The sequence below is a fragment of the Dicentrarchus labrax genome, unplaced genomic scaffold (assembly GCF_905237075.1).
Source record: "Dicentrarchus labrax unplaced genomic scaffold, dlabrax2021, whole genome shotgun sequence".
Classification (NCBI taxonomy): Eukaryota; Metazoa; Chordata; class Actinopteri; family Moronidae; genus Dicentrarchus; species Dicentrarchus labrax.
Genome location: NW_026136705.1, coordinates 8,163,957 through 8,191,289, shown reverse-complemented (window position 1 = coordinate 8,191,289; position 27,333 = coordinate 8,163,957). Strand labels below are relative to the sequence as shown.

Sequence of the window (27,333 nt, the reverse complement as noted above, 5' to 3'; positions counted from 1 at the left end):
AAGGTGGAGAATAAAGGGAACAGAAGACAAGTGATGTTAAAATGAACATTTATAATGACTCTTTGTTGCCGTCGCAAAAATAATCTTTAAAAAACAATTCAATTATTAACACTGAAATGCTGACTTCACTGGTAGTCCACGAGTCATAAAACACAACTCACTGAATTTCTTTTACAAACACAGTACTACAGTTACATTAAATAGTCATTACCGTTAAATCTATTAATGAATAATGTTCAAAGGAACGAATAATAAAAACAATGACACTTTTAAAATCCTCTCATTCCCTCACCGTAGTAGCTGTTGTCATTTTATCAACAGTGTATCATTTAGAAAATATACTGCTTCTGAGATGTTTCTCTGACAAAAGCAGAAAACAGACTGGCAGCATAACAATAATGGTACATGAGCTCAAACGTCGTACAATTAGGGTGATGTTTTTCAAGGGGAGTGGAAATGGGACATAACCATTCCAGTGATCTAACATTTAGTTATGTAGGCTGGCTGCCTTTTGGCTCAGTATGGAATTATTTGGCACTCTTGCTGACAATATTTGCCACAAAAAGTTTTCACACTTTTTCTAAAATGGCACAAGAAGACATTTTTTCCTCTCATTTCTGAATATATTCAGAGAGTTTCATTTTAAAAGACATATAAATGCTGTCCTAGAAAGCCCTTTAGGTAGTTAACACTGTGGACTTTCACAGATTCTCCTCGTCACAAACGAAAGACAGAACTGTTGTCGTTAATATCAAAGAGAAGTGTACCCAATCAGCAACATCACGTTTCTTAAGTTGGAATATTTGATCTTATGCTGTCAGTCCATTTTGTTCTGAGATGGAAAGAACAGAGGTTAAAACCAAGTAAAAACCAAACCCCAGAAAGAAAACCTACAATGGTGTGAAAATGGTTGCAAGGTACTGGCATGCTTTCTTCAGTTTACACTTAAGCAAGCGTTCAACCCTGCAGAATAGTCCAGATAACCAGGAAACAAAAGAACAGTCTCGCAGAGTTTGACAGTAAAAGTGGTGTAAAATATCCAACACATACATGAGTTCTTGGGGGATGGAGAAGGTCAACCAAGTTCATGAGAGGTTCAGAGGGTCAAAGACAAAAAAATAAAAAATAAAAATGGCCTCATATCTGGTTGGCAAAGAATCCTGTGTTTTCTCAGACGAAAAGGGCTCAGAGATACCTTAATCCGTTTAAAGGGCGGACACAGTAGCAGGCGCTCGGTGTGATGAAACACAAATCGTGATATCGTGTAGGCTGAGAGAGTGAGACTCAGAGAGAAGAGAGGAGCGGGCAGCCGTAGCCAGTTTGTAGCGTTCAAAAACCAGTCCTAGCCTTCTTGTGAAAGGGCTCCGTGGGGGCGGATGAACGTCCAGGATACATTTGGAGTGAAAAATAAAAACAAACATAACAACTTTTGGAATGATACTGTAATTCGTTTGGCATTCAGATGAGGAAGCAGTAAATGCAAAGACAGGGGGTTGGTAACACAAAATAACGAGAGAAATATCATTCATGTAACCAGGCCACTCAAAGTCTAATAGGTTTCCTCTGTGATTTTGGATCATGTTGAGGTGGCAGAGGCAATCTTCATTTTGCTGGTGCCGATTATGTCTCTCAGATCTGACAGACCTTGAGCTTGCATCCCTCAGTACTTTCAGAGAAATTAATGTTTCCTAATTTGTAATTTAAAGCAAAAGAGGATGCAAAAGGAACCCCTCCTGGTTTCACATGTCAGGTAAAAACAAAGCACTCAGTGACTGACACAAACCTCTGCTGAAGGGAATGCGAAGGAGAAGCCTTCGAGTGAGGAAACAGGTGCTACTTTTCTATTTTGTCTGAGACTCCAGCCCTTTCCATCATTCATGAGACCCAACAGGATCAGCTTTTATCAAATAAATAAAAGTAACATCAGAGCAACAGCAAAGAATGGCAAAAAAAATTCAAATCAAATAAAACACTGAAAGCCAACATGGTTCGCTTCATTTCACACCCAGTATGACCCACTGATCAGTAAAGTGCATTTATGCAACACCAAACAAACAAGATAATGTTGACAGCGAATCGGAAGTTGTGTTAAAACATATCTGGTTCATGACTGTGGCCGTGCGAGGCCTACCTGACTATAGCTGAAATCTGTTATTGACATAGATATTAACTCTACATGTATTTGACATTCCTGCCCTGAATTTACATTAAAGACTGATAACATTCGACAGAAATTCAAAAAGTAAAAAGTAAATGGGTACATTCATAGATTAGATCTGGGCTTTCAAGCTGTGACGTAAAAAAAAGAAACATTATGGGACAGGTTATGTGAGGTTCAACCTGTTTTGTAAAAGAACTGCATGCCTGATATCCTTAAACAAAAAGCAAAACACAAGGAGCCAATGCACTGAGTAACATTTTCACGTTTGCTTGTTTCACATTTTAATACTCCTCACTGCACCTAAAAATTACAATATCTTCTCTGATGATACGTGGTGATGAACTTCATTGATGAGAATTGGATCTGAGATGTGTGCGCGCGTGTCTTTTTTTTTTTTTTTCGGGCCAACATGACAATAATGAGCTCCCTCCCAACTCACGACATAAAAAACAACTTTTTTTTTCCAACATGAGGCGAGTAAACTTAAGTGCTTTACATTTGACTGCATGCAGCGTTATGTCTTTGAATGTTGCGAGACACCTCGCAAAATTTTTGTAAATTTTTTTTTCCTCCATAATTTTACTTTGATACCATGCAATAGAAGACGTGCAAAAAGATAACACCTAACTCCACAAACACATTTTTGATTGTTAATGGTATGTTATGAATGCTTATAACATGTTATGCTTAGTCCATGCTGGCCTATAGAGACATTTGTGAGACAGCAGTACTTAAGCCACAGGTCAAACAAACACACAAGGGATGCATGGAGTGTAAAACAACATGGATCCATAAAAATCACAATCTTTAACTCTTACTCTATGTACCTATGGGATAAAACAATGCACAAAAAGTTCTTTGTCCTTTGTTTTCTTAAGTAATGTATTTGATTATCTTTTCTTAACTTAAAAGACAGTGTTTGATTGGCACTTGATCAGCACTTCTAAACAAGTTATTGATATCTAACATTTGATCGCACATCTACAATTTCAGAAGCTGCGGAGGTCTAGTTTGGCACAGGTTGTACTATGGAGTCTATTATTACTTTTACTATCTTACCAATACTGTATAGTATTCTATACACCTCGTTTTATGCTCCAGCCTTTTAGAGCATGTTTCTAATCAACAGACCAGACATCTTTTCAACTAAAATATTTTGTATAGTTTACTTATCAAATAGCAGCATTTTCATAACTTACAAAAAGTACATGTAAACCTATTCATTCAAAATCTTAGTAATTTCAAAGGTTCATACAACAGACATAAAACACAAAACAGGACAACATGCTACTATATTGCTTCCAATATTCTTTACATTTTCTTACTGTCAAACTAAATCATCAATGACAGAAATATGGACACCACCAGGTTGATGATGAGTCATCATAATGCACAAACAAATCGCGAAGCTAATCTTAATCAGGCTTAGTTGGCACTCTCATCATCCACACAAATATAACATAGTTCACATTGTATCGACAACGCTGGACTGCATTTGGACTACAAACTAGAATAGCTACAATAAAGTACATATAGATCATATGACATGACATATTGTATTCCACAGAAATGAATTCTAGTCATTTTCAGATAAGAGGATATGCATAAAGGATGTCATTGTTTCGGCTTGAGGTCACAAACAAGTTCCCGCCTTACTCTCGCTGTCGTATGCGTTCTGTCCTTACTATGCTTTGTTTGGAGGCTAAAACTTGAGCTCAGTTTGTTCAGCCGACGTATGAATATTTATTCAACCGAGATTCGCCTTCTTTTGGAAGAAAAAAACAACACTTTCTCTTCCCTAAACAGGCCATAGTTCACAGTCTAAACTTTTCTAAATCCTACTTGTTCTTCTTATAGAGGGAATTTGATACTTTGAGCTAACGTTGCTGGTTGGTCTTGTGGGTGTCACAGTTTTGGAGGCAGGTGTTTTCTGTGCATTTTAGCCTTGTGAACTCTACGGCCTGGGGAAATATTTTCATACCCTTATGACCTATAGTGCATAACTCCCACCAGCAGCACACCCGACACACCGCCCATGAGAAGACAAGACAGGAGGAAGGAGAAAGAGGGGGAGAGCACAGTGAAGGAGGAAGCACAGACAGGGATTAGGACACAGGAGGAATCTCAGAGGGGTGAGAAACAGCGACATGCAGGGGAATAAAAATGTTGAGAGAAAGAGGAAAGTCAATGAGGGGGCTGAGAGAAATAGTATTTGGCACAACATATAGACCGGAGAGCTTAGAAGGAGAGCTCTCTGCGGTCAAGCAGTCCAGTTGCATTGATAAAACATCCCCTTGTTTTGTGCTTGTATCTTATTATATGCTAAAATCTTGGGCAGTAAAAGGTTATCTTATGCTATGATTTCATTAGTGGCCAGATTGTAGTTGTGGATGACTGTGAAGCCTTCCAGACACGTAGCGAAAGGAAAGATTTCAGTTAGGAAGAAAGGCTCACTGTTGCAATTGCCACGCATAATGTTCAGACACAAAGAGTTGTTTCAAACCCATTTACTTTGAAACATGAGTTATGAAAATGAAAAAAGGCTAATCTTTGAATTTCCCAAAAAAAAAAAAAAAAAACGGGAGCGGTTCAGATTTTTCTTGGACGCTACTCAGCACCAACCCTCACAGCCGTGCATTCAGGAAGCTGATCATAGAGCTTGGGTTGATGGGGACACTTGAAAGATGTCTCTAGAGCGGGGGGTGGGGCTGAAGTGGACGTAATAGGACTGGAGAATACAGTGCAGGAGGAATGCGGTGGGAATAATTTATCAGAAAATGTCCGCTAATTTAAGAGCAGTGCATTGGTACTGGTAAACAGAAACATCACAAGACGCTGGAGTATAAATGCTCTTGTGGAGATATCCCTTCTGTCGGTATTCTTGTGTATGTGACATAGATGTGCACATTAAAATATACTCACATCCCAGCAGGGACAGACACGCTTTACATTGTGTTCTTAATGTCTCACAGTGCAGTCTTCAGAGACCCAGTGTACTCAGGATGAACACCATGGATAGCAGCACAGAAGGAAGCCAAGGTAATCTTCGAGTGCTTGGAAATGCTCTAGACAATTAGCCTCCCTGCATTAGACAAACAATTGCCCATAAAAGACAACGATGCCAAAACATTTCATGATGTTTTATTACACGCTCCGCCCGAAGTTAGTGAGCGTTAACGTGTTTTGGGAACGATAACAGGCTGCCTGGATGAACTGCAGAATCGTTTTTTTGATGCAAATTGGGAAGGATGGCTCACAGAAAAAGTGAGTCCAAACCTTCTTTTCAAGTGTCATTCTTTCCCTTTCATTAGTGTATGTCTCTTGACTATTTGGTACCCTTAATGTAAAGGCAATAGTTTCTTTGTTCACAGATATTGGTTCATACAGCTTTTCTTATCAAAATGCTTTTGTAGTGCTTTGTTCTCTTTGCTGAACTAAACTGGTTAGACACTGCTTCAAGGTAGTCTGAGATTTAAAATTAATTCTCGGGAGTTACAAATGTGTGACTAAGGCAAACGTATTGTCAGGTAAAATCTAGAGATGGCCAATTTTTTTTTTTAGAAGACAAAAAAAAGGACCTGCATTGGGAGCGAGGATGGACTTGAAATATTAAGACTGGATTGCTTTTCATCATGAAGTGCTGAAATCAATCCTTTTTCATTAGGTGAGAGGGTGGGTCAGATCCAATGGGCTACTAATGGCTGGACGACACATCAGCTTTTTTTCTTTTTTTTTTTTTTTTTACATCAAGTAAAGAGAATAGTCGCCAGAGAGATTCTGATTTCATGGTAAAGGAGATATAAACCTAATCCTATAGCACCAAGAACGGGTTAAAGAACAACATATTTCTGTGTGTTTGTAGCTGTGACTGAATATGCAAATATGTTTCAGTGTTTGTGGCTTTGTGGGAGCATTATCTATGTGTGTTCATGTAAAATATATTTATACATTCCTGTGTGTCTCCTCTATCCTCTCACATTGATTATTTAACCCCTGAACTATACTTGCAGACAGCAACAGTGAAGTTCAGACTGGGTTTGAGTTATACATTTCTTTCACTGCAACACAATATTTGATCCCTGTAAATAAAAAATAGCGATAGGCTAATATTGTTTTTACATTCAGATCAACCTGCATTCACAGGTTTAAATAATCTATTTGTGTTTGAATGAGACCATGTCAATAAATAAAGGATGAAAATATAAAATACCCAAATTTAGAAACTTCAATTATGATATGAGCCAGAATTCAACATATGTCAACATAGATGTGATTTCTTTAAAGAAATTATACTCAGATTGCTTCCCCTTAGACTGAGATGACCTCAGGTGCTTGTCATAAAACCTCTCCCCTGTTAACAATGCCTTCTGCGTTGTACACAAAGAGCAAGGTTTGTAAAACAGCTCTGTCAGCTGGCTGGAACTTCATCTGATGCGCTCAGCTCACCGGGAGCTGAGGTTTGCAACTGAAATCAAAACCAACAAAACCCAAACAGAAAAAGGAAAAATAAAACAGCTATGAGGTTTTGGAGGAGGGTGAAACCCTGCGGCCTCACCCTTGAATCTGCAGCTTGGCAGTGGACCAGTTCAGCTTACTCTGATCACCTTCGTCAAAAGGACTCGACACAAACTTTTAAAAAACATCAGGACGTCAGTCCTAAAAACACATTCACATATCACACACACTTATCTTGGTTGTCTCCCCCACCTCCTCCTTTGTGATTCTCTCATTTGATACTGAAATATTGAACAGATATTTGGACGTTTCTTTTTTCTATTCATCGTGACCCTCTCAATTCCCTTCTATCTCTGTCTTCATCCTTTCCTTCTTTCCTCTTCTTTTTCCTTTTAGCCCACCTTTTGTGGATTGGTAGCGCGCACGCCCTGCTCATACGTGATCCGCTGGCTGATCAGATACTGCGCTGCTTGCGTAGCGGCTGGCGACCCTGTTATGGTAACTTTACGGTTCCGAGTACCAGGAATGAACTCTCCCTTTTTGGAGATCTGGATGCGGGCCCCTGTTAGCTCCTGGTACTCTACCAGCGTTTTCCCTCCTTTCCCCAAAATGGCACCAACCAGATTCTCGGGCACAGCAATCTCAACCACGTCCTTGGCCCCATCCGCCAGCTTCTCTGTTGCCAACAGGGAGGAGGCCATCAGTGGGGATGAAGCATTTAGGTAACCATTGGAAGCCCCTGTAGCAGCTGCTAGAGAACCCAGGGAGAACCCCCCAAGGCCCGTAGCAGGGTGGCCAGCACTGCCGGAGGCATCGCTAGCATAGGAGGCCAGTAGGTTAGCTGCAGCAGCAGCAGCCGGGTTAGCACTAGCTGCTACTGCAGCAAGTACCCCAGAAGCAGCTGCCGGGTTGAGACCCAGGCCCAGGGTGTTGGTGTTGTAGCCGTAGCTGGCCAGCGTGTTGAGAGCTGAGGTGATGGCCAGCAGATCGTTGCCAGAGAAGCTGGACATGGCGGCAGGGAAGGCGCCCATTCCCGTCAAGCCGGCCTGGCCCAGGAGGCTGGAGGCAGTGGCGGCTGCTGCGGCTGCATTGGGCAGCACCTCGGCCGTATTAGCGTAGGGGGAGCCGGTGGGGTTGGAGTTGGCCACCGGGCCCGAGACGTTGGAGTAGCTGATGTTGAGGCAGCTGCTGCTCTGAGGGTCCTCCTGGATCTTCTGCACTATGATTTCCACAGCCTTGCGGTTCTGTTCTGGCTCCCCACTGATGGTTACCACTCGCTCCTGCAGGTTGATGCCCTCTGGCTTCTGGGAGAGCTGCACCCAAGCCCCGGACTGCTCCATCACTGCTTTCACTGTGGCTCCGCCCTTGCCAATGATCAGCCCAGCTGTGCTATTGGGCACGATCAGTTTGGCCTGTAGAGAAAAAGAAAGATTGAAGTAGCAATAAAAGGTAACATGAGAGAGATTTAACAGCATAAATGGCTGACAGGAGGAGGGATATCTCTCACTGAGTCAGAGTACTACACCAGCCCCCGCTTTACTCAGCGATTTGTTAATCCCAGGGGTTTAGGCTGCAGCTGCCACATGGCTCTGTCTGTATGAAAGACTGTAGGTAAAAATAACCACATACCCTCACATTTTCCTGACCCTACCAGACTGTGGGTCATGGCCCAGAGAACAAGTAAGACTGGCGACTTATAAACAAGGTGTCCTGGAAATGAACTGTCCCTACCACACAGAGACCACACACCCTCACAACCCCACTGACTGCACAGTGTCTCACCTGTTTGACGCGGTCGGGGTTGACAGTGGTCTGTGGCTGCAGTATGCTGACTGGCTCGGGTTTCTGGGCGCTCTGGGGCATCTCGCGGACTTTCTCCGCGATGAAGTTGTGGACACCATTGAGGGCTTCGACTGTACCCTGTATCAGACAAACACGTTCTGTTGTTCCTGTGATGAGAGAAGAGGAAGAAGAGGACAAACAGAAGTGATCAGTTACTGTAATGTGCTCTGAGTGGGTACTTGGCGAGCAGATTTAAGGGATTTGCTCAGGACCAGACAAAAAAAATCTACATTTATATTAAGACGTCTTGGCATTGAAAAATGTTCCTTGACATTTCACAAAGAGACCCAATTACTAAGCTATTCCTCGCTTCCTCCATTTACACAATCAACAGAGGAACAGCTGAAAGAAAGAACCGTGCTTGGTTAGCGAGCCACAGGGGGGGTAGAAGGATTCCTCTTCAATGATGTAACTCTTTCAGTGCTGTAATGCTGAGCCGGTCCTTGCCTTGCAGCTCTAATAGACTAAACACACACTTGTTCCTCCTCTAGGCTTCTTTCTACACCCACATTGACGACCCAACCGGCATTCCGTTGCCATGGCAAAGGGGCCGAGCCGTGGAAACAGGTGATGCAACAGCGAGTCCTTTATACTTACTTGCATGATTTTTAAAACACTCTCCTCTCTGTATCAACCAGTGCTCCCTTGTACATTCTACTGTTCTTTGGTTGAAGTGAATATTAAATGTTTTTCTGATGGCATTAATCTGAATATTTTTTGTGAAAGTTTATTGAGTAAAATTTGTAGGACTGAGCCAATAAGGTGATCTTGCTGCTCTGCTTCATCGTAGACATAAATCTGCATCTGTCCTTCTAGCCTTTTATCAGCACTCAGGAAATGCTCAAATGAACCCAGGGAAATTAGTCAAAGTCAGACCTGATTGGCTTTATGCCACAGACATGTCTAACAATGGATTTAAATGGTCAATAGGTCACTTCAAGCATATCAGGAAAAGCAGTACAGAACTCTAATTGGGCAAAATAGGGGAAAGGGCACCAGACCTGCAACTGACCTTATTTCCTTAGTTTCCTAGTTAAGTTCTTGATAACAGACATACAGTTCTACAAACAGCACGAAGAACATTACACTGCAAAAAAGGAATCTCAAGAAAGTAAAAAGGCCTTGTTTCTTTATTTTTTGTCTGAAAAGAAAAATAATCTTGTCAAGCACGTTTTGCATTAGAAAAGTAATTTGGTTTTAAGAAAATAAATTAAATTTTGTCTTAATAAGTTATCAAAGCTAATATTGAGATAGATTTAATCAGTAACACTTCTTCTCAACTTCACAATTTAAGAGAAAGTAGTCTTGTCCCAGTGTTGTAAATAAAGCAGCTTATTTTGTTTACGCTGTTTGAAAAAATTGTGATTTTTTTTGCTGATCATTATTCTTTGATGTAAGAATTTGAATCTTTGTACAAATTCTTAAATTCAGCTCAATAAGGTGACCAAAATACATATTTTAAGAAAGTCTATGTGTGTGTGTGTGTGTGTGTGTGTGTGTGTGTGTGTAAAAGAAGCTTACAAAGAAAACGTCTTACAACATATTAACTCTGTTTCATTCGTGGTAGAAGAAAAGCAGCAATAGTTCATCTCTACTTCCTTAAAACTGCCTCTTCCTCAGTTGTTGAATTTCCTTATAAAATCACTGTGTTATGTACAGATGCTGCGGGTCGCCATATTTCTACAGTATCCCAGAAAGGACAAACCAAACACTGGATCTAGATAGGGCCTTTTGTGGGCTTCGCAGGCAATGTAGCTAATGTTACATGCTTGGAACAGGAGGGTGAGGAGAGGGGGTTGTAATCTGCAACATCACTGCAAATGCTTCTAAATCCACACTGGTCCTTTAAATCAATATGTTTGCAAACCCCAAGCAATTTGTGTCTGCTAATACTGGCTAGCACAACTGCTAATGATGACTAGTTAGTTAGGGGTACTTTAGTCATTTACTATTGCACTTCCATAAAGTTTGGGGACTCGCAAGAGACAGAATTAAAACAAACATGGTCAAAACCTTAGCCGCAGACACTGAGATTGTCTGGTACCTAGTGTGGGGTCAAGCTCTAAAAATGCTGGGTACTGTATTTCCCATGATGCAACTCAGCATTGTCTTTCATTACTCCCTCCCTGACTTGTTAATGCCAACAAATGCCCTCTAGTTTGTAATGCAGGATTTTGAATGTTTTTATTTATTTAAAATGTTGTAGTTTCTAATCTTAAATAATAATTATTTTATTATTATTTTTGTTGTAATAAGCACAACACATGGTTAAAATGTTGTTTTAAGGCCCATTATGATCTTTCAGTGGCTAGATTCTTATGCTAGCCCCACTGTCAGATTGTTTGGCTCAATACAAGGCTTGTTTTGGAAAGGGCTGTAGAAGGGCTGGGACACTGTTTCTGACCGTCACTTTATTTTTACTGAAAGTGACTAAAATAAGCCAAAATCCAAATCCACCTCAAAGACAGACAAGCAGGCTATAAATGAAATCTCTACGGACAGAAGCACAGTTGTCACTGCTTGGTGTTATTGCACTGCACCTGCCTGTCATTCTTGAGGTGACAAAGTAACAGACTGAAGCCTGCGAGCACAGGCACTTGACCTGTTGTAGATTTTTATGTCGGAGTATCTGTTCATCATAGAATATTATTACTAACATTTCAAGATGATAACAGATAGAATTCATCATATTAACCACACACGAAGCTTTCTCAGCATTGGCTGCAGTGAACCACTGTTTGGAAATGAATCAGACAAGATAAGCAGTGGTATTTCCTATTAAACCTATTCCCTTTTATTTCCCATTTGTTTCTATTAATGGTGAGCGTTTTAGAGGAAATGGTAAAAGTATATTAATTCTTCTGTGGGAAATGCGTGTGTATATGCAGCCAGGATACAAACAACAGGCACAAAATATAAAATATGAGGAGGTTGCAACTAATAGGCGTGCAAAACCTAATTACATTGGAGGTAAATATAAAAACTGGAGCTTGCAGACAGAGATTTCACCTTAGTCTGACTTATTGGAATTTATTTAGACTGAGCAATCTCTTTGCTTGCCCTACCCCGATGCAACAAATCGCAACGCAACATGTCCTTAGAAGACATGTTGCTTTGAGTAATCATTTACTTTTCCAACATTTATTGCTGGGTGAGGAGGTCCCTCTACTCTGCTTGGTAGAACAACCTCTACTTACAGCCCCTTCAGTCAATCAGTGTTTCTTCCTGTTCCTACAGTGTGATGTTTGAATGCTGTCTGTGCAGAGTTTGACACTAGAAGGATGTTTTCACATTCATCTGCTGAAAGTGGAAAGTTTCTCTGTGCTCAATGAAAATCTGATTTTAAGGGGCGGGGCCTACCAACATGATTTGTGACATCACAAATAGTTAGGAAGTCAGTCCTGGTCCAGTATCAACTTGTACAGTGTGATGTAGAAAGTTGAAGCCACCAGTGCACATCCACTGAGAATGGACTTTACAGTGAAGTAGGAGACATCTTGTGTCCAGCAGCAAAATTTGTCTTAAAACATGTCTGGAAGGGATCTTTAAACATCACTGTATCTAGAAGGAGTGACAATGCTGCTTCCAGGTCCGTTTATTCTAAGGCAGAAACCATGATATATGACTACAACTTTTGTCTCTGATGAGACGCCATAAAGAGGACATGAAACTGTCTCTCTCTCTGAATGTTACATTTTCATTCTCCACCCTTTTCACTTCCTAAATTGCTTACATCAGCTTTTTCCTCTTGTCTCTCTTTGTGGATGACAAATTTCATGATAAAACAGGGTTTGAGTTGCAGTAAGAGTTAGCTTGTCCTTTTGTCGGCAGTAGGGGAGAGAAATGTGTCAGAGCCCCTGAGAGCACGCATCTCAGCCCTCAGCTTTCCCCCGAAGAACAATGACTCTCAGGTCTTCTATCTTGATCCTGAAGTAAGAAAGTTTCAATACTTCTGTCTTGTTGCCTGAGCCTTTCTTTGATGAGTCTGTCTCTGCCTTAGCTCGTCCAAATCCTTTGTCTGATTTATTCAGACTGTTAGCATTGCCACACATAAAGTATCACCCATAATTACTGTCATCACATCAGCAGATTTTTAAAGTAATTATTCACACTACAAATTGAGCTGGAATGTTTTTGTTGGAAATCCCAGAAGCTGAATATATTCATCATGTCACGTTGTTGCCATATGGCATGCTTTTCTGAAACATAAACACTGATTTTAAGTGTGGGGATCTTTTGCAGCATACCATTTATATCCAGCAAATCAGAAACATTCTCCTGGACAACTCTTACATTACATCACACACTGACCACAAGTTCCCGACAATCACTGTTGCCATCTTTGAAAAAAGACACTAAACACACCATGCTTATCACAGGCTTTTTCTGGCATTTAGCACAAACAAATAAGCTATTAAATCAAAGACTTGTTTGCTTCATGCATCTAGTCCTAATACGCTGTAAGACACACAAGTAAAGCTCATTACCAATAAATTGTAAATGCAGGCGGGGACAGGATACTGTGGGACCTTTTGGAATAAGTGCATCATTTAGGACTGCAGTAATGTACGATCTGAGGTCTGTGTCGCATTAAAGTACAGCAGGGACTCTACTATTAGGAGGAATACTGACACAAAGTGCTGTCTTCCAGGGTAGGACTTGGTTGCAATTGTTTGACGTTACACATAATCTTTTGTCAAACACTGGCATTTTAAAGGGTGTTAAAGGGTAAGGCTGGCTGGTTCAAAATGTGTGATATTACTGTATACTAGGGGTGTAAGAAAAGAAACTGAGGGCTATGATGTTGGACGGTATCGCCACTGTGATAAATACAAATACAGATCTCACAGTTATGGTTGCATTAAAAAAGTAATCTTCTTTTAGATCAGATTTTATGCATATGGTGGTGTGTTCTTTATATTGTGTTTTCCTTTTTTATTAAATAGCAATATATTGCCTAGCCAATATATTGAATTGTAACCCCTGTATCGTGATATGTATCATATTGCCAGATTCTTGCTAATACACAGCCCTACTGTCTATGTCAACACATCTCATGATAAAAACAAAACCAGAAACGCAATCCTCCGCTCATTACTTCCTGTCAGTGGCTCTCAGCCTCCAGTTGTTCTCACTAAATCTTTAAAAATGGCTCACAAATATACGTTTGTTTAAAGTAATGTCCTAAAACAGCTGGCCACTGTAGTTTTTAGCCAAGATTACTCAAACAGGAGGAAATTTGCATTTGTTGGGTACTATTTTTAGTGGTGCATTAATACACGAAAAAGCATATAATAAATAAATACAAGCAATAAATAAATACAAATCAAATGGAAGAGAGCCTATAGAACTGCGATGAGAAGCAGATAAAAAACAACATGTGAACACTCTTAACCAAATTCACATGAGAACATATTGCTGTACAGTGGATGAGGCTGTGCAATAATTTCAGCAAGTTCAGCTCCATAATAATTCTGTGACAAATGACAACATTTGCAGTCTAAAACTGCAAGATTACTGACTGTATTGTTGATGGATGCCATGTATCATAATACAATGCACAACAGGAGGAGCTATAAAGCTAATAGAATTAATAGTGATTGTGGCGGGTGTTGATGACTCTAAAAAATTGTTTCACTCACTAACGTTGAACTTCTCAAATGTGTGATATTATTTCCCGCTTGTGAAGCGCATTCATTTTTTGTTTACTCACCGCCAAAATAGTGCATTGTCAGTGATAAACCCAGGTAGCATTAGTATTTGAATTGCAACACAACTTACTGTAATTAAAAGCAAATCAGACATTTTGTTTGGTTGCAAATAACAAGCCATTGTGAACGCAACACAAAAGAACCGACAAAGGAAGCTTACGAAGACAATGTCTGGCAGCATATTAACTCTGTTTCATTAGTGGTAGAAGAAAAGCAGGACATAGTTCATCTCTAACCCCTCATAACCGCCTCTTCCTCACTTGTTGAATTTCTTTATTAAATCACAATGTTTGGCTAGCAGCTAAAAGTGGCTAGCTTAACTGCTAATAGTCTAACGATACCAGGTAGGAAAAGTCAGCAGCTACCAAGTTACTGAGCAAAGCGCTTAAAGACTGGCTTGTGAGTCTAAACTGCTAATGACTAGTTAGCAGCTATGCTAGCCACTAGTTTGGGGGTTACTTAAAGGTCCAAGCTCTATGGGCAGAAATGGAATATAATATTCATTAGTGTAAAATGCCTGAATATAGGAATTGATGTGTTTTTGTTGCGTTAGAATGAGCCCTTTTTATTTTCAACGTCAACGGGTTGCCATGTTTCTATAGTAGCCAAGAACGGACTAACCAAACACTGGCTCTACATTGGGCCTTTTGTGTTTATTGTGGGTTTGCAGCCACTGTAGTTTATACTACATGCTTGGAACAGGAGGGTGAGGAGAGGGGGTTGTAATCTGCAACATCACCGCCAAATGCTTCTAAATCCACACTGGTCCTTTAAATCAATATGTTTGCAAACCGCAAGCAATTTGTGTCTGCTAATACTGGCTAGCACAACTGCTAATGATGACTAGTTAGCAGCTCTGTTAGCACTCTAGTTTGGGGGAGATGTTTGTTATTTAAAGGGGTACTTTAGTCATTTACTATTGCACTTCCATAAAGTTTGGGGACTCGCAAGAGACAGAATTAAAACAAACATGGTCAAAATCTTTTCTAGTACCTAGTGTGGGGTCAAGCTCTAAAAATGCCAGCTACTGTATTTCCCATGCAGCAACTGAGTATTGTCTTTCATTAGATACTCTCTGACTTGTAAATGCCAACAAATGCCCTCTAGTTTGTAATACAGGATTTCGTTGTGGTTTCTAACCCAAGCTCAGATGACCCTGTTTATATGACAGTACTACTCCTTGGGAAAAGTAAACTGACCTCCATTTGTAAAACTGGTGGAGTGCCCTTTTAATCAACTAACCTTTGCCAATCACAAAAATACTGCAGCAGCTGTTTGGTTGTTGCGTATTGCTGACACATCCAATATCCAATAAAAACAGAGAGGCTTGCTCTCCAACACAACATTAGCACCATAAAACAGAGCCATACTCTTCCTGGTTGCACTTCCGCCAGGAAGTTTTTGTTCACTGGAGGCACAGAAACATGAAAAAGCTGCATTTTCAATCAGTTTGCAATCCGTGCCCATGATGCCATCCTATAGGGAGCATTAGTGAGTATATACTGCATACAGACGTAGTGTACAAGAGTGCAGCAGTTTCTTTTTCTAATCCTTTTTGAAGCAAATACCTCACCTTATACTCTGTGGAGTGGTGTTTTCCAGTATGAGGTCACATATTGTGATATTCTAATGATCAGATAATGGAAAACACACACCCAGTGTTTCTATGACATCACAACAGCCTCATGTGTTCGTGCTGTACAAAGTAACTTAATACGTGTACTTGGCCGGAGGCCGGCTGCACAAAGCAAAGGGTTTGAAGTTTTGTTTCTAAGTTTATGTTCAAATCGTGAACTCCCACGGCTCTCTCTGCAGCTGCTTAAATATGCGAATGTGTGTAAGTAGGTGTGAGTAGGTGTGTGTGTGTATGTGCTGAATGCACAGTGCGAGTGGGTGAATGCATGGTGTGCTGCATTTATGGGGGCTCAAGTGATCCAGCCATGCAACAGTTCAGATGGGTTCAAATCAAATAATAATAAAAAAAGACAGTCAGTGCCGATGTGTTAGGAGGCAAACATGCAAACAAAATTTTAAGAGAAGTATGATGTCATCTTATCTGGCCTGAACTTTCCCGACTACCAGGAACCAAATCTGAGAGAAACAGTGAGTGGGGAGGAGGAAAGAGGAAACTTGGCGTGTGTTGGAGCAGCTTGAGTACAGCTGGGAGAGGGGTCATGTCCACAGAGAGAGATTGAAACAGGCTATTTCTGGGCCTGCCCCCCTGTCCCCTCGCTCACATACAATCATGCATCATCCACACCCTTCACTATCTCTGCTCATCCATCTCAGTCCGCCACAGCAGGGCCCAGTTGTACATTTCCCATCAGGACCTTTGAATTCACAGTCTCATGTCTTACACTGACGGATGGGAGATGTGAGGTGGGTGGGAGTCTCAGACTGAGCCATCACAGAGAGGATTGCAGAAGAAAATGGCTGCATCGGTTGTTGTCCCCTTGATTTCTCTGGTGTGCGATTGTGCTGTAGTTGGAGTGTGCTCAGGCTGCCGCAGGATGAGAGATGAGGGCGTGAACTGTGTGTAATAGCATTAGCATGCTATATTAGCCCAAATTGCAGCTGATTCAACAATGACGGAAGGTAAACCAGATGTAGCTGATAAGTTTGACAGGCCGAGCAGCTTGCCTCTAACATTCAGGGCAGTCTATATGTTGCTGTTACAAACTTCACCAAGTTGCCCGTACTTAATACATCTAGAGTTTTTAAAGGTTTAGCCTCTACTGACTCCTCAGAAAGCGGCACGCTCTATTGTGCAGTGTACAGTAGCAGTCGTTTCATTTTACTTGTGTGGGCCAGAACAACCACCCAATCAAATCCTTGCCAGCACCCTCTCCCTGAACTCCTCTTCTCACTCATCACGATAATGAGTAGGGGGATGGGCAGAGCAGGTGGTGGCCTATGAACACATCCACAATCCAAAGAGAGAAATAAGGATACATATCGCTCCTTTCATTTGTTCCAATGGGGTAGCCATAGCTCACTCCCTTACACATACTTTAAGGCCTCGTGTGTAGAGAATTTCGAGCCGTGCCACCTCCGAATACTAGTCCGTTCATCATGGCTAACAGAAACATGTCAGAAGAAAAAGTGCAGGAAAAATATGTGCTAGCACATCCCTTCTTCCTCTCCCCCACTGCTTGGTAATTCTCTGCCACGGTTCAGTCAGTCCAATATATCAAAACGCAACTCCCAACAGAATAGGTGAAATTTAAATCATGTTGCGCATTATTTGTGTAATATTTTGTCCTTGTGTATCTAACTCGCTCGTTTTCAGCTGGAATTGTGGCGACAGGAAACATTCAATAACAAAGGTAGCCATTATGATGGAAAATAGACTTCTGGGAGACAATATTCCTCTGTCTTTGACTGTGAACCCTATAATTAAAAAAATCTGTAGTAACTCGTGAATATTTTGTGCTACTCATATTTCATTGGCCATGTGCACTGCTATCTATTTCCTATCTACAGCGGTAATTATGTTCTAAATATATAGACTATAAAAAGTATACTACTACACAGGAATTATTTGCTTGCATCAGTTATCACAGAAAACATCTGGACCTAATAAGCAGTGAGACGCTCAGCACCTGTTATTTTTCAGCAGGTTGAAGCCTCCTCTGAGGCATGAAGGACAAACACCCAGACTCCTCTTCCACTAAGGCATTTGTGTTTGGAGGATAAGATGGTTCAGCTTCGCCCTCCCTGTGATAAGGGTCACCGAGCCGCACGAGCATCCTTCTCCTGTTGCCATTTCTGAGTGAGACTCTCCAGCCCGGCTAATGCATTCAACGTAAGCTATACTACGTCCTCTGCGTCACAGAATCTGCGGGGTGAAATGGCAGCCCCATGCAGTTTTTCCAGACAAGTGAGGTAGTTCTTTTAATGCACAGACATGAGACTGAGAAAATGCAGTGAAGGGTGCAACCTGCTAATCAAGCAACTTAAGTGAAGCTGAAATTTGCTCAAATCTGTAACATCTATCTACACGTTTAGTCCCTCAAGGACATAAGCATAATCAAGTTCAAAGTGTTTATGATTGGTGTGTGATTAATTAATGGACTGCAATTACTCATGGGAAGCCAAATGAAGTGGACTTATCAATCTCCCTCTTGCACCAATGCACCATCATTCCTTCAGCTGGGTGATGATTTGGAAGACTCCTCTCATATACATATATATGAGCCTGTATGCTCATCGATTTTAATTACAGAGTGTCCATTCTTACCTGGGTAGAAGTCTTTGGATTTGGACAGCTTAATGGTGGCACCCGTCTCTTTCTGCAGTTGTACGATAGTCTGGCCGCCCTTGCCAATTATAGAGCCGGCTGCATAGCTGGGGATCAGCACCTTCAGGAAGTACTCACCCTCCTCTGGGGGAGAGACACACAAAGTGGGAAAGGGTCACATCTCGTAAAGTAGCTCTGCACATCATCATATACACCACACTGCGACCCCCCCCGATATCCTGAACAAGCAGAAATTCACAATGGCAATACATAGCTGTGACATATATGGGTAAAGGCAATAACATAAGCTTGTAAGTGTATTCCTCTGGTGAAGGGAAGGTATCTGAAAGGAGATTTTGCCTTTGGAGTTTGTAGCTTTCAGTGCATTCACATTTTATCAGAGATTGGTGACATGTTCTGTGTCCTGTCCCAGATTTCCTGTAGAGTAAATGATGACCTCCTTTCCAGTTTGCAGAGGTCTAATTTTAACTGTTTTCAAGGAGTTTTAGCAACCTCTGACTAAATACAAAGCCAGGTCCAGTGTTACTAATCATTCTTCACATGTGAATAAAGGGAATGTCGAATTAACAGCTCAGCCTGAATGCAAAACGTAGTCTGTGTTTCCTGAGGAAAAAAAGTTACACACAGAGGGACTAAATGCAAACACATGAAGTCGTTATCCATGCAATTTATGAATGCCACTACAGAGTGATCCTTCTTAATTAACAGACGTGAGAAGAACATATGGGAACCAATCCCACAGATTTGTTCAAAGGCTATGCTGCCAAGATGGTCTAAATCTCCTCCATTTTGGAAGGGGCTTCTGTGGCTTACAGTGGCTTGTAGCAGTCAGTGATTGACAGCACATCAGTTTGGAGAATTTGCAGTCAAACATGTTTCCCCCTTTCAGTTGGGAAAGTTCCTTTTCCTACAATGCTAATTAAGAATTAATCAGCGCCAAAGTGTCTGTCCAAGAAAACCCTGATCACACTGAGTGCGCTAATCTAGTAAAAAGCAATCAACCACATATTGAGCGTGGACCCGAATATAATTAAAGAATCTGCCAACAATACATCAAAAGTATTATATTTATAGACGTGGAGCGGCTGTGATTCCCCACTGAATTCCAAATATTATATCGATGACATCATGGTAAACACTTGGTACAGGTGCATTCTTAGCACTGGGACAAATAATCTCCTCTGCATGCTGATTTCGATGCAATGACGTCATGTTCGATCCTTTTCAGCTACCTAAAGGGTGACGTCACTCGAGCGGGCAGAGATGTATAAAAGGCACTGTCCATCTTTACAGGACGAGATGTCTGATTTCAAGTGTGGCATGATAGTGATTTTTCGATCGCGGATGCCACAGTCACACGGCCCGTCACTCGCCGTGTCACTGCATCCTATGTTTTGTGGAGGGGATCAAATGAGGGGGCTTGACCGGCGTGATGGGGAGGGAAGACGGATGGATGGAGGTGGACCGCCCTGCACTGAGACCAACCTGTTGCCTCAGTAATGCACTCATTAGATTCAGATGTGAATGAACATGGCACTGTGACATTAAGGGATTTCACAGCCTAGATGTTAGCTCTTCTCCTTATTGCATTAATATGCCCCTCATGTTCCATTCAGACACAGACTTGTTTTCGTGCACATCACCCATAACCAATGGCTCTGACAAACATACAGACAATGACAGGATTGTTAATGGGATTCACTTTTGATTTAGATGAATTAGCCATGGTTGTGGAGACAATCCCAAATCCAAGAACATATCATGCCCACATTTACCTGAAGGCTCACACATGAAATGAAATTCTACATCTCCATCAAAAGCTAAAAATGTAAATATGTCAGGTGCTGGTCAATATGTAATTTTCTAGATTATCCTAAGGAAAAGAAATAGGACATAAACCTTTACACAGACATCACATTACCATCTATGTTCATCTGTGGCCATTGTCTGATCTTTAGATTTTTATGCTATATTGCAGTCAGCTCTCTGCTTTACAACCAATAACAATAAAATGACCTTGGTGGAAAAATAAAGATCATGCATGTCTGACACGGTCACCGTAAAGCTTCTGAGCCCTCGCTCCTGTCACAAGATATCTGATACCGACAAAACGAATTCCAATTGAACGATGCTGATTGCAAACATCCAAAGACCTGTTGTTGACAGACAAGCCAAAACCCACTGCGTAACTTTCTACTCGTCTTCAACCGGAGTGAACCCAGCAGGAGAGGAAGCCACTAAGATTCCCTCCGTCGCCCTCGCAGCCACGTTTTCTGTCATTAGTCAATAATTAATTCTGTCCTAGTGTCTGAGATCACAGTAACAGGTTTTAATGGCGTCATGTGGTAGAGTAAACATGACAATCTGTTGCTGCAATCCGCCAGGGAACGGGAGCAGTGGGGCACATTGGGAAGCCGAGCCAGTGGGGTGTTAGTTCAAACCCCTGCTTCCAATACTGGAAGGGTGGCTTGGAGGAGAGACACGGACGCTGAGCCAAATGTGTTTAGTTAAGTCACTCAAGGGGGGTGGGTCAGGAGGAAATGCCTTGTGACCGTCCTCCCTCCTTCTCACTACCCCTCCAAGTACCCATTCTGCATTTCAATAGACTAACCGGCTGCTGACAGGCAACAAGGACGATGGAACAAAAATGAGCAATAATGGACAAATGAGGTTTAGGTGTATGAAATAGCACGTAGCCTAACATGATAGATAAATTCAACAAGTCAGACAAAAAGAGTTTGAGGCTTACCCATTCTGAGATCTGCTGCTTCTCAAGTCCTCTGTCAGATCGCCATCAATGCCGGGGCACAATCTCTAAAGGGGATCTTAACATTAGCCTAGGCATAGGTGCAATGGTAGTGTTGAGGAATGCGGCCAGTCGACTTTTTTCTACGAGGTCTAATTCATCAGTGGGTGCAGAAAAAGAGATTTCACCGCAGCATCCGAGCCATGCCTGCAGCTGGCCAGAGCCTCAATTGTCTGAGAAAATGCTAATGCAGGCTCTCAGTGTTTTCAGTGAAAGACGGCACGCATTGTTCAAGCCTGCATCGGTTTGAAGGGGGGGGGGTCTTCCCTGCCGCATCACCCTTTTCACTGCTCTCATCCATATTCATCGAGTGGCCTGTCCGTCTGCAGCAGCACGCAGGACTGACACCTCGCTTGGCCAATGGGTAGCCTCCTCCCTCCAGCACGTCATGTCCCCACCCCCCCGATGCCGGTCCCAAAAAATTGAATTTTCTTCCCTACTCCGCCTCTTTTGACGCAGCACTATAAAGTATGGCGGTCCATTCACTCACTTTTTTTAGTGGAAAGTGACAAAGGTGAAGTGGCAGGGGGAGCAGGCTTCAGCGGTGAATGGGGACGCATGTAGAGTGACCTTCAACAGTGGCTGAAGAGGTGTATGGATAACATAAGCAGATGATGAAGGAGGCGGAGGAGGAGTGATCCGAGACAGCGTGCCTTACGCCACCCACCCTCCTTTCCTCCTTTCCCCCACCCCCAATCCCTTAGACGGCCATGTTTGAGAGGGCGGAGGGGCTCATCAACCATTGCAAATGGCAGTGCCGCAGAATGGTGGAGGGGGGTGATGAAGCCAATCACTACGCCTATAAATCTTACACCGAGAGGTATCTTAAGTGACTGAATGTGTGTAAAAACTGCAACGTGCATGCGTGTGGGTAAGTGTGCGTGGACACGGGGGGGTCCACCTTTATTACATAGTGCTTTCCAGGGAACCTGCAAAAAAAGGAACTATTTTTTCCCCCTGGCTGCTGATTAGTTTCATCCACAAATCAAACCCTAACATCGTGGCCCGTTTGGTTTTGGAGCGAATGCCTTCCAGAAAATTCTACCAGTCTCATTCACTGAGAGATGCTCTGGTATATAGACACAGCCTCCCTGTAGACTCCACTCCCTCTCAGTCTATCCATCTCTCCTTTTCTCTCCGCTTTGCTCTGTCTTCATTTCTATCGCTCTCTCTCTCTCATTCTCTCTTCCACTGCCACCTGGCAAATTCACAGTCCGCTCACGTCACATCGCTCTGCAAGGGCACCTGTGTCCTTCCCACCAAAAATTAAAAAAAAAATACAGCTCACATTCCTGTGCCAACCTTTCCATTAGCAACATTACGAGATCGTACCTAATCCCTCAGCCACACAACCTTTTGGAAGGCACATGCCTGCCAGCAACATGGGCTCAGAGTATGGGTAATTAGAAAGAGAAATGAATGAAAGATGTTCATTTTGAGGATAGAAGGGCAAAGCTGATAAAAGAGGAGTAATTCCCCTCATTCAGTGTCCACAGCTCTTAATGCACACAGAGGGGCTCAGCTTTGAAAGAGCCCAGGCTTTCTTCCCTTTGTTGTAACTGCCAGTCATGTTAATGATCAGTTCGGTAGGAATAACGTGATCAATATCAGACGTAGTCGAGGGGTTGGTGATTACAGGGATGGCAGAAGATTATCAGGCTGTCTACCACTATTGCCAGACAGGCTGTGAATTTGCAGCTCTGCACATAATGCATGTAGATAACATGAAATGGGAGGTGATGCTAAAACACATTACACCAAGCGCAGGGTGACAAGATATTTATGAAACATCTGTTTTGTGTAGTAGTCATTACAAGTGGTGTAAATGTGCATTTCATGTGAACGTATACAGGGAGCCTGTGTTCCTGAGCTCAGCCTGGAGCACTGTGCTCTGAATTAGCCTCAAAGATCTGCACTTGTTTTTAAAATGAGATACTTATCAGAATGACCGGAAGATTGGCTGCCATATCACCTCTGTAAATCTCATTTTGGTGAGCTACTGCATATTCTACTGCATACCTTAGAGACAATGCTAAACCAACTTGTACCATAGAAATGTAATTTACTTTAGACTAAAACTACTTAAATACATTTATAGGGATTTTGGAGAGCAATAAAAGGCCTGTAGGCTTATTACACAACAAGAGTGAACATTGATGACGCTTGTCTCCACTATTCAGGTTAAACTATGCATTAAATAAGTTGCACAGGAATACTTAAATCTGTTTAGCCCCATGGGCATTTTAGTACGTATTGCCATTACAGCACTGAGATTTTATAGGGAAGTAAGGCAGCAGTTTTATTTAACTTTGACACTTACAAGTCAGCATTAAAACACTTACCACAAATCAAATGTCCCGTTACAAATTTAGTGAAGTTATCCTTTATTGATCCCCATAGGGAAATTCACTACCCATCCTAAGTACTGGGAGCACTAGGCAGCCACAGTGCAGTAACATGTATGTTAAAAATCAAACATAAATCTTCTTTTAAAAGACCCTACGAAGCTAGTAATTCTTGTATATGTTAGGGTCATACAGTTCTTGAATCTGAATTCTATTCAATATATATTGTCCACCTTCTTTCTAAAACACACAAAGTAGGGGCAGTTAGAGGAAAACACACTAATGCTGAGAAAGGGGGTTTCTCATTGATTTTCTTGATTAAAGAACTACGGTGACTGCAAAAAACGTGTGTTTGGTTTGTCTGTTCTGGGCTCCTGTAGAAACCTGCTCAGTTCAACATGGTGGCCTACGTAGGAGGGGACTCACTCCCTCTGTAGATAAAAACAGCTCATTCTAAGATAACAAAAACACAATGATTCTTATTTTCAGGTGATTATACAATAAAGAAAACATACCTATGAATATTGTAATTTATTTCTGCCAAAGGATTCTGAATGTTACACACTGGACCTTTAAGTGTAAAATAAGATCTTGTTTAGGAAGCCATGTCTTCAGAGGTAGACCATCATCAGGACACAATTAATTGATTCTAGAAGTACAGCAGGGCTTTGACACAGAGATGCCTTTAAAGAAGATGGAGACAGGATGGTGAAATGGTCTGTATTTTTAGTATTCATTAAGACTTTCCAAATACAATTTCACACCATCTAGCCATTCATATCACCTGGATGGAAAGATCATATTGAAAACTCTCCCAGCAGCAGGAACAGCGTGTGACCTCTCTGTTCTACAGTGGTTTTAGGGGTGCTAATGGAGGACATATGGGGGCTGAATCTGCACTAAAATACTGTCAGGAGGCACAAGGGTCCTTATGTGCCTTGCTGAAATTACATTTCTGAGGTGCAGCGAGGTGCGGCAAAGACGCACTCATGCTGCTAGAAATAGGATATAATGCTGCTATCATCCAATGGCGGGGTGTCTGGGACACAAAGACAGACAAAGCAAATTTCAGTAGCATATGGTGAAGAAACTGCCTGTTCTCCATGGACGTCTAATTAACGTGAAGTTCTTGAATAAGTCCCCATGAGCTGCAGACCATAACAATCACCAGCTGAAATAAGATGTGCAGTCTGTAGCTGGCATACTGGATCAGCCGTCATCCTCACTGCTGCACTCCGACATCTTACTGATGAGTAATGAAGCAAGTGTGCACACACCTCCTTGCTGGTTCTATATTGGCCCCCATTTCTCCTCCAGAAAGAGTGTTTCTGTAGTCTTCCCTCATGCAGGGATATTTGGAACCAACCACATTTTCCCCAAAAAAGGTCCTAATTTGTCAACATCCCAACACCCAGCTCTGCTATTTCACAACTGTAATCCTGTGTAACAGTTCAGACAGCCTAAAAGCCGGTATGGCAAACATCATGAAAGGCTAACAAAAATACCAAACAGATGCTGAGATTTGGCTTACCCCACGACCTAAAAATAACTCGACTTTGATAGGAATCTAGGCTACAAGTGGTGATGAGTGTGTACCCTGCCAGTTACACAGTGTTGTATGATTTTCACCGGATGGGTTTTCCTGCTTTTTGTACTTAAAAACGCACACTAATTCCTGACAACTCTATAGCAGCATTATTTTAGACCCTAAGCAGAAGAATATTACACTAAAATCTCCCAGACCCCTGACACCACATCTTTAAAGTCCATCAAACATGTCAAGTGAACACAAGAGCTCTTGTCTTTCTTCAAATCAACACTTAACAGTCCAGGATCAAAGAGTGTAGTCCCCCTTTAGGTTCAACAGCTACTGTCCACCTTGTATTCAGAGTTATTAGGCCATGAAGGTATCATAAAGCTATGGGATACTGTTTCCAGACCCTTAGGTAGGGATGCATCAATATATCAGCCAATATTCGTCTTGTTGACTGACATCGGCCTATTGGCTGATAAGATGGTATTCACTGATATCACTGGTGTTTGTTGTTTTGCATCAATTTTGCGTTGGCTAAATGTTGTGTTTATTATTTCCAACGTGAATAAAGGCAAAATAATCACCTGCGTTTTACACAACTGGCCTAAACTGCACGCAAATACAGATGTGATCCATGTACACAGTGAGTCAGCTCTGCGTCTCACATGTTGGATGAGACAAGAAATAGAACTGCAACAAGGCAGAGACATTTATCTTTGTAGACAAATTTGTTGGGCACAAAAGGTTGAATAAATAACAAAAAAACCACACAGAATTTCACAATTGGTGCATCTCTACTGTACTTACTTTCTTTGACTTCACTACTGAGTCACTTGATGACTGCAGTGACATTTCTGTCTCCTGTTCTCCATTTCTACTGTTTCTACTTCTACTGTTATCTGTCAAGAGGGCTGTTGCTCAGGAGAAATGCTAATTTATCTTCGGCCTCTGCACAGGAAACATTGGGGAATCCCTGTCTCAGACTGCAAGCACAACACCACTGATGACAGACAGAGGGTTGCTGTGAGTGCTTCTCCTTTGTAATATGAAAGCATTTACACACAAATCACCACTTCTCCACTGAATGAAAGACTCCTCCAGATGTGGAGCAGAGAGGTGACTGGGTTCACAGTCAAAGCTGACCTGAGCTGAGGAGGCCACTCACTGCCTGCTCCTCCCTGCTGGGATATGCAGCCATGAGCTCAGTCAGTGTTTCAAAGTGCCAACTGCACAGGTGCTGCATGTTAATGTGCTTCCCGAATCCGCTCCCATATGCTGCATGTAGTTTCTGTGCATGCAGTGAGGCGATACTGAAGCCACTGTTTTGCTGTTACACTTGCAAAGGCTTCCACAACAACACATTTGACTTCATGTGGAGGGCACACGGCGGATGAGCGGGCTCTTACCTCCAATGTTGGTGCGCTTGGTACAGCCGGCCTCCTCCGCCGGAGTTTCCAGCGGTCGTTTGCGGGAGTCCGGGTTATCAGTCTCCATGAGGGGCTGCTGCAGGCTGTGGAGGTTAGGGTTTGAGTATATCCCGTTATGGTCCACGGCTGCTCCGCCACCACCGGCCATCATCATCTTTTCTCCCCCGGAGCTGTAGATAAATTTGCGCTATCCTCTCTCTCTCTCTCTCTCTCTCTCCCTCTCTCTCTCTCTATCTCTCTCTCTCTCACACACACACGCAGCGCCCTCACTACCACATAGCCCGATAACGCGCACCGCGATATGAACGACAAGTTTTGGGGGGCTCGAAACGGTCTCAAAGGGATCAAAATGTCAGACAACAGCGGGATCGGGGTCTCCTCTCTCCGCTGCTCGCCCTGCGCGTCGCTCACAGAGCTAAATATAAAAATCCCATTGAGTGAAAGGCGCTCATTTAACGCGCTCGCCGTCGCTCCGGCAGCATGCTCCTTATTGTTGACGCGCAAAACAACCTCGCGCCTTCAAACACAACAGCGCGAGAGGCGACCAGCCATTAAAACAAGTGCAACAGCTTCGCGGAGGCTCGGGGCTGGAAGGGGCTTTCTTAAGTCATCTCCCCGTCCTGTGTCCCAGTGGAGTGCGATAAGTGCAGCTGTTGTTATTGTTGTCTTTGTAGTGCGAGCGGAACAGAGTTTGAGAGCTCCGGAGAGGACCACAGTGCCACTGACCGGCCGAAACACGAGGCCAATACTGCCACTGCTTTAAAATGTCATCTCTGTATAAATAGTTGGAT

At 42.3% G+C, this 27,333-nt stretch overlaps 1 protein-coding gene across 2 annotated transcripts; it reads right to left on the bottom strand.

Annotated features, from left to right (window-relative positions):
• Window positions 1-31: 31 nt before the first annotated feature.
• Window positions 32-27,281, bottom strand: nova1 (NOVA alternative splicing regulator 1). Of its 2 annotated transcripts, none has more exons than XM_051401583.1 (4): window positions 26,522-27,281; window positions 18,410-18,553; window positions 8,399-8,565; window positions 32-8,028 (listed from the first exon to the last, which is right to left on the bottom strand). In XM_051401583.1, exons 1-4 carry the CDS (start codon window positions 26,694-26,696, stop codon window positions 7,009-7,011), a joined length of 1,506 nt encoding a protein of 501 aa, XP_051257543.1. In that variant the 5' UTR covers window positions 26,697-27,281; the 3' UTR covers window positions 32-7,008. The 2 variants fall into 2 exon arrangements, with proteins under 2 accessions (XP_051257543.1, XP_051257544.1); XM_051401584.1 differs by lacking the exon at window positions 26,522-27,281 and adding an exon at window positions 21,180-21,421.
• Window positions 27,282-27,333: the final 52 nt, after the last annotated feature.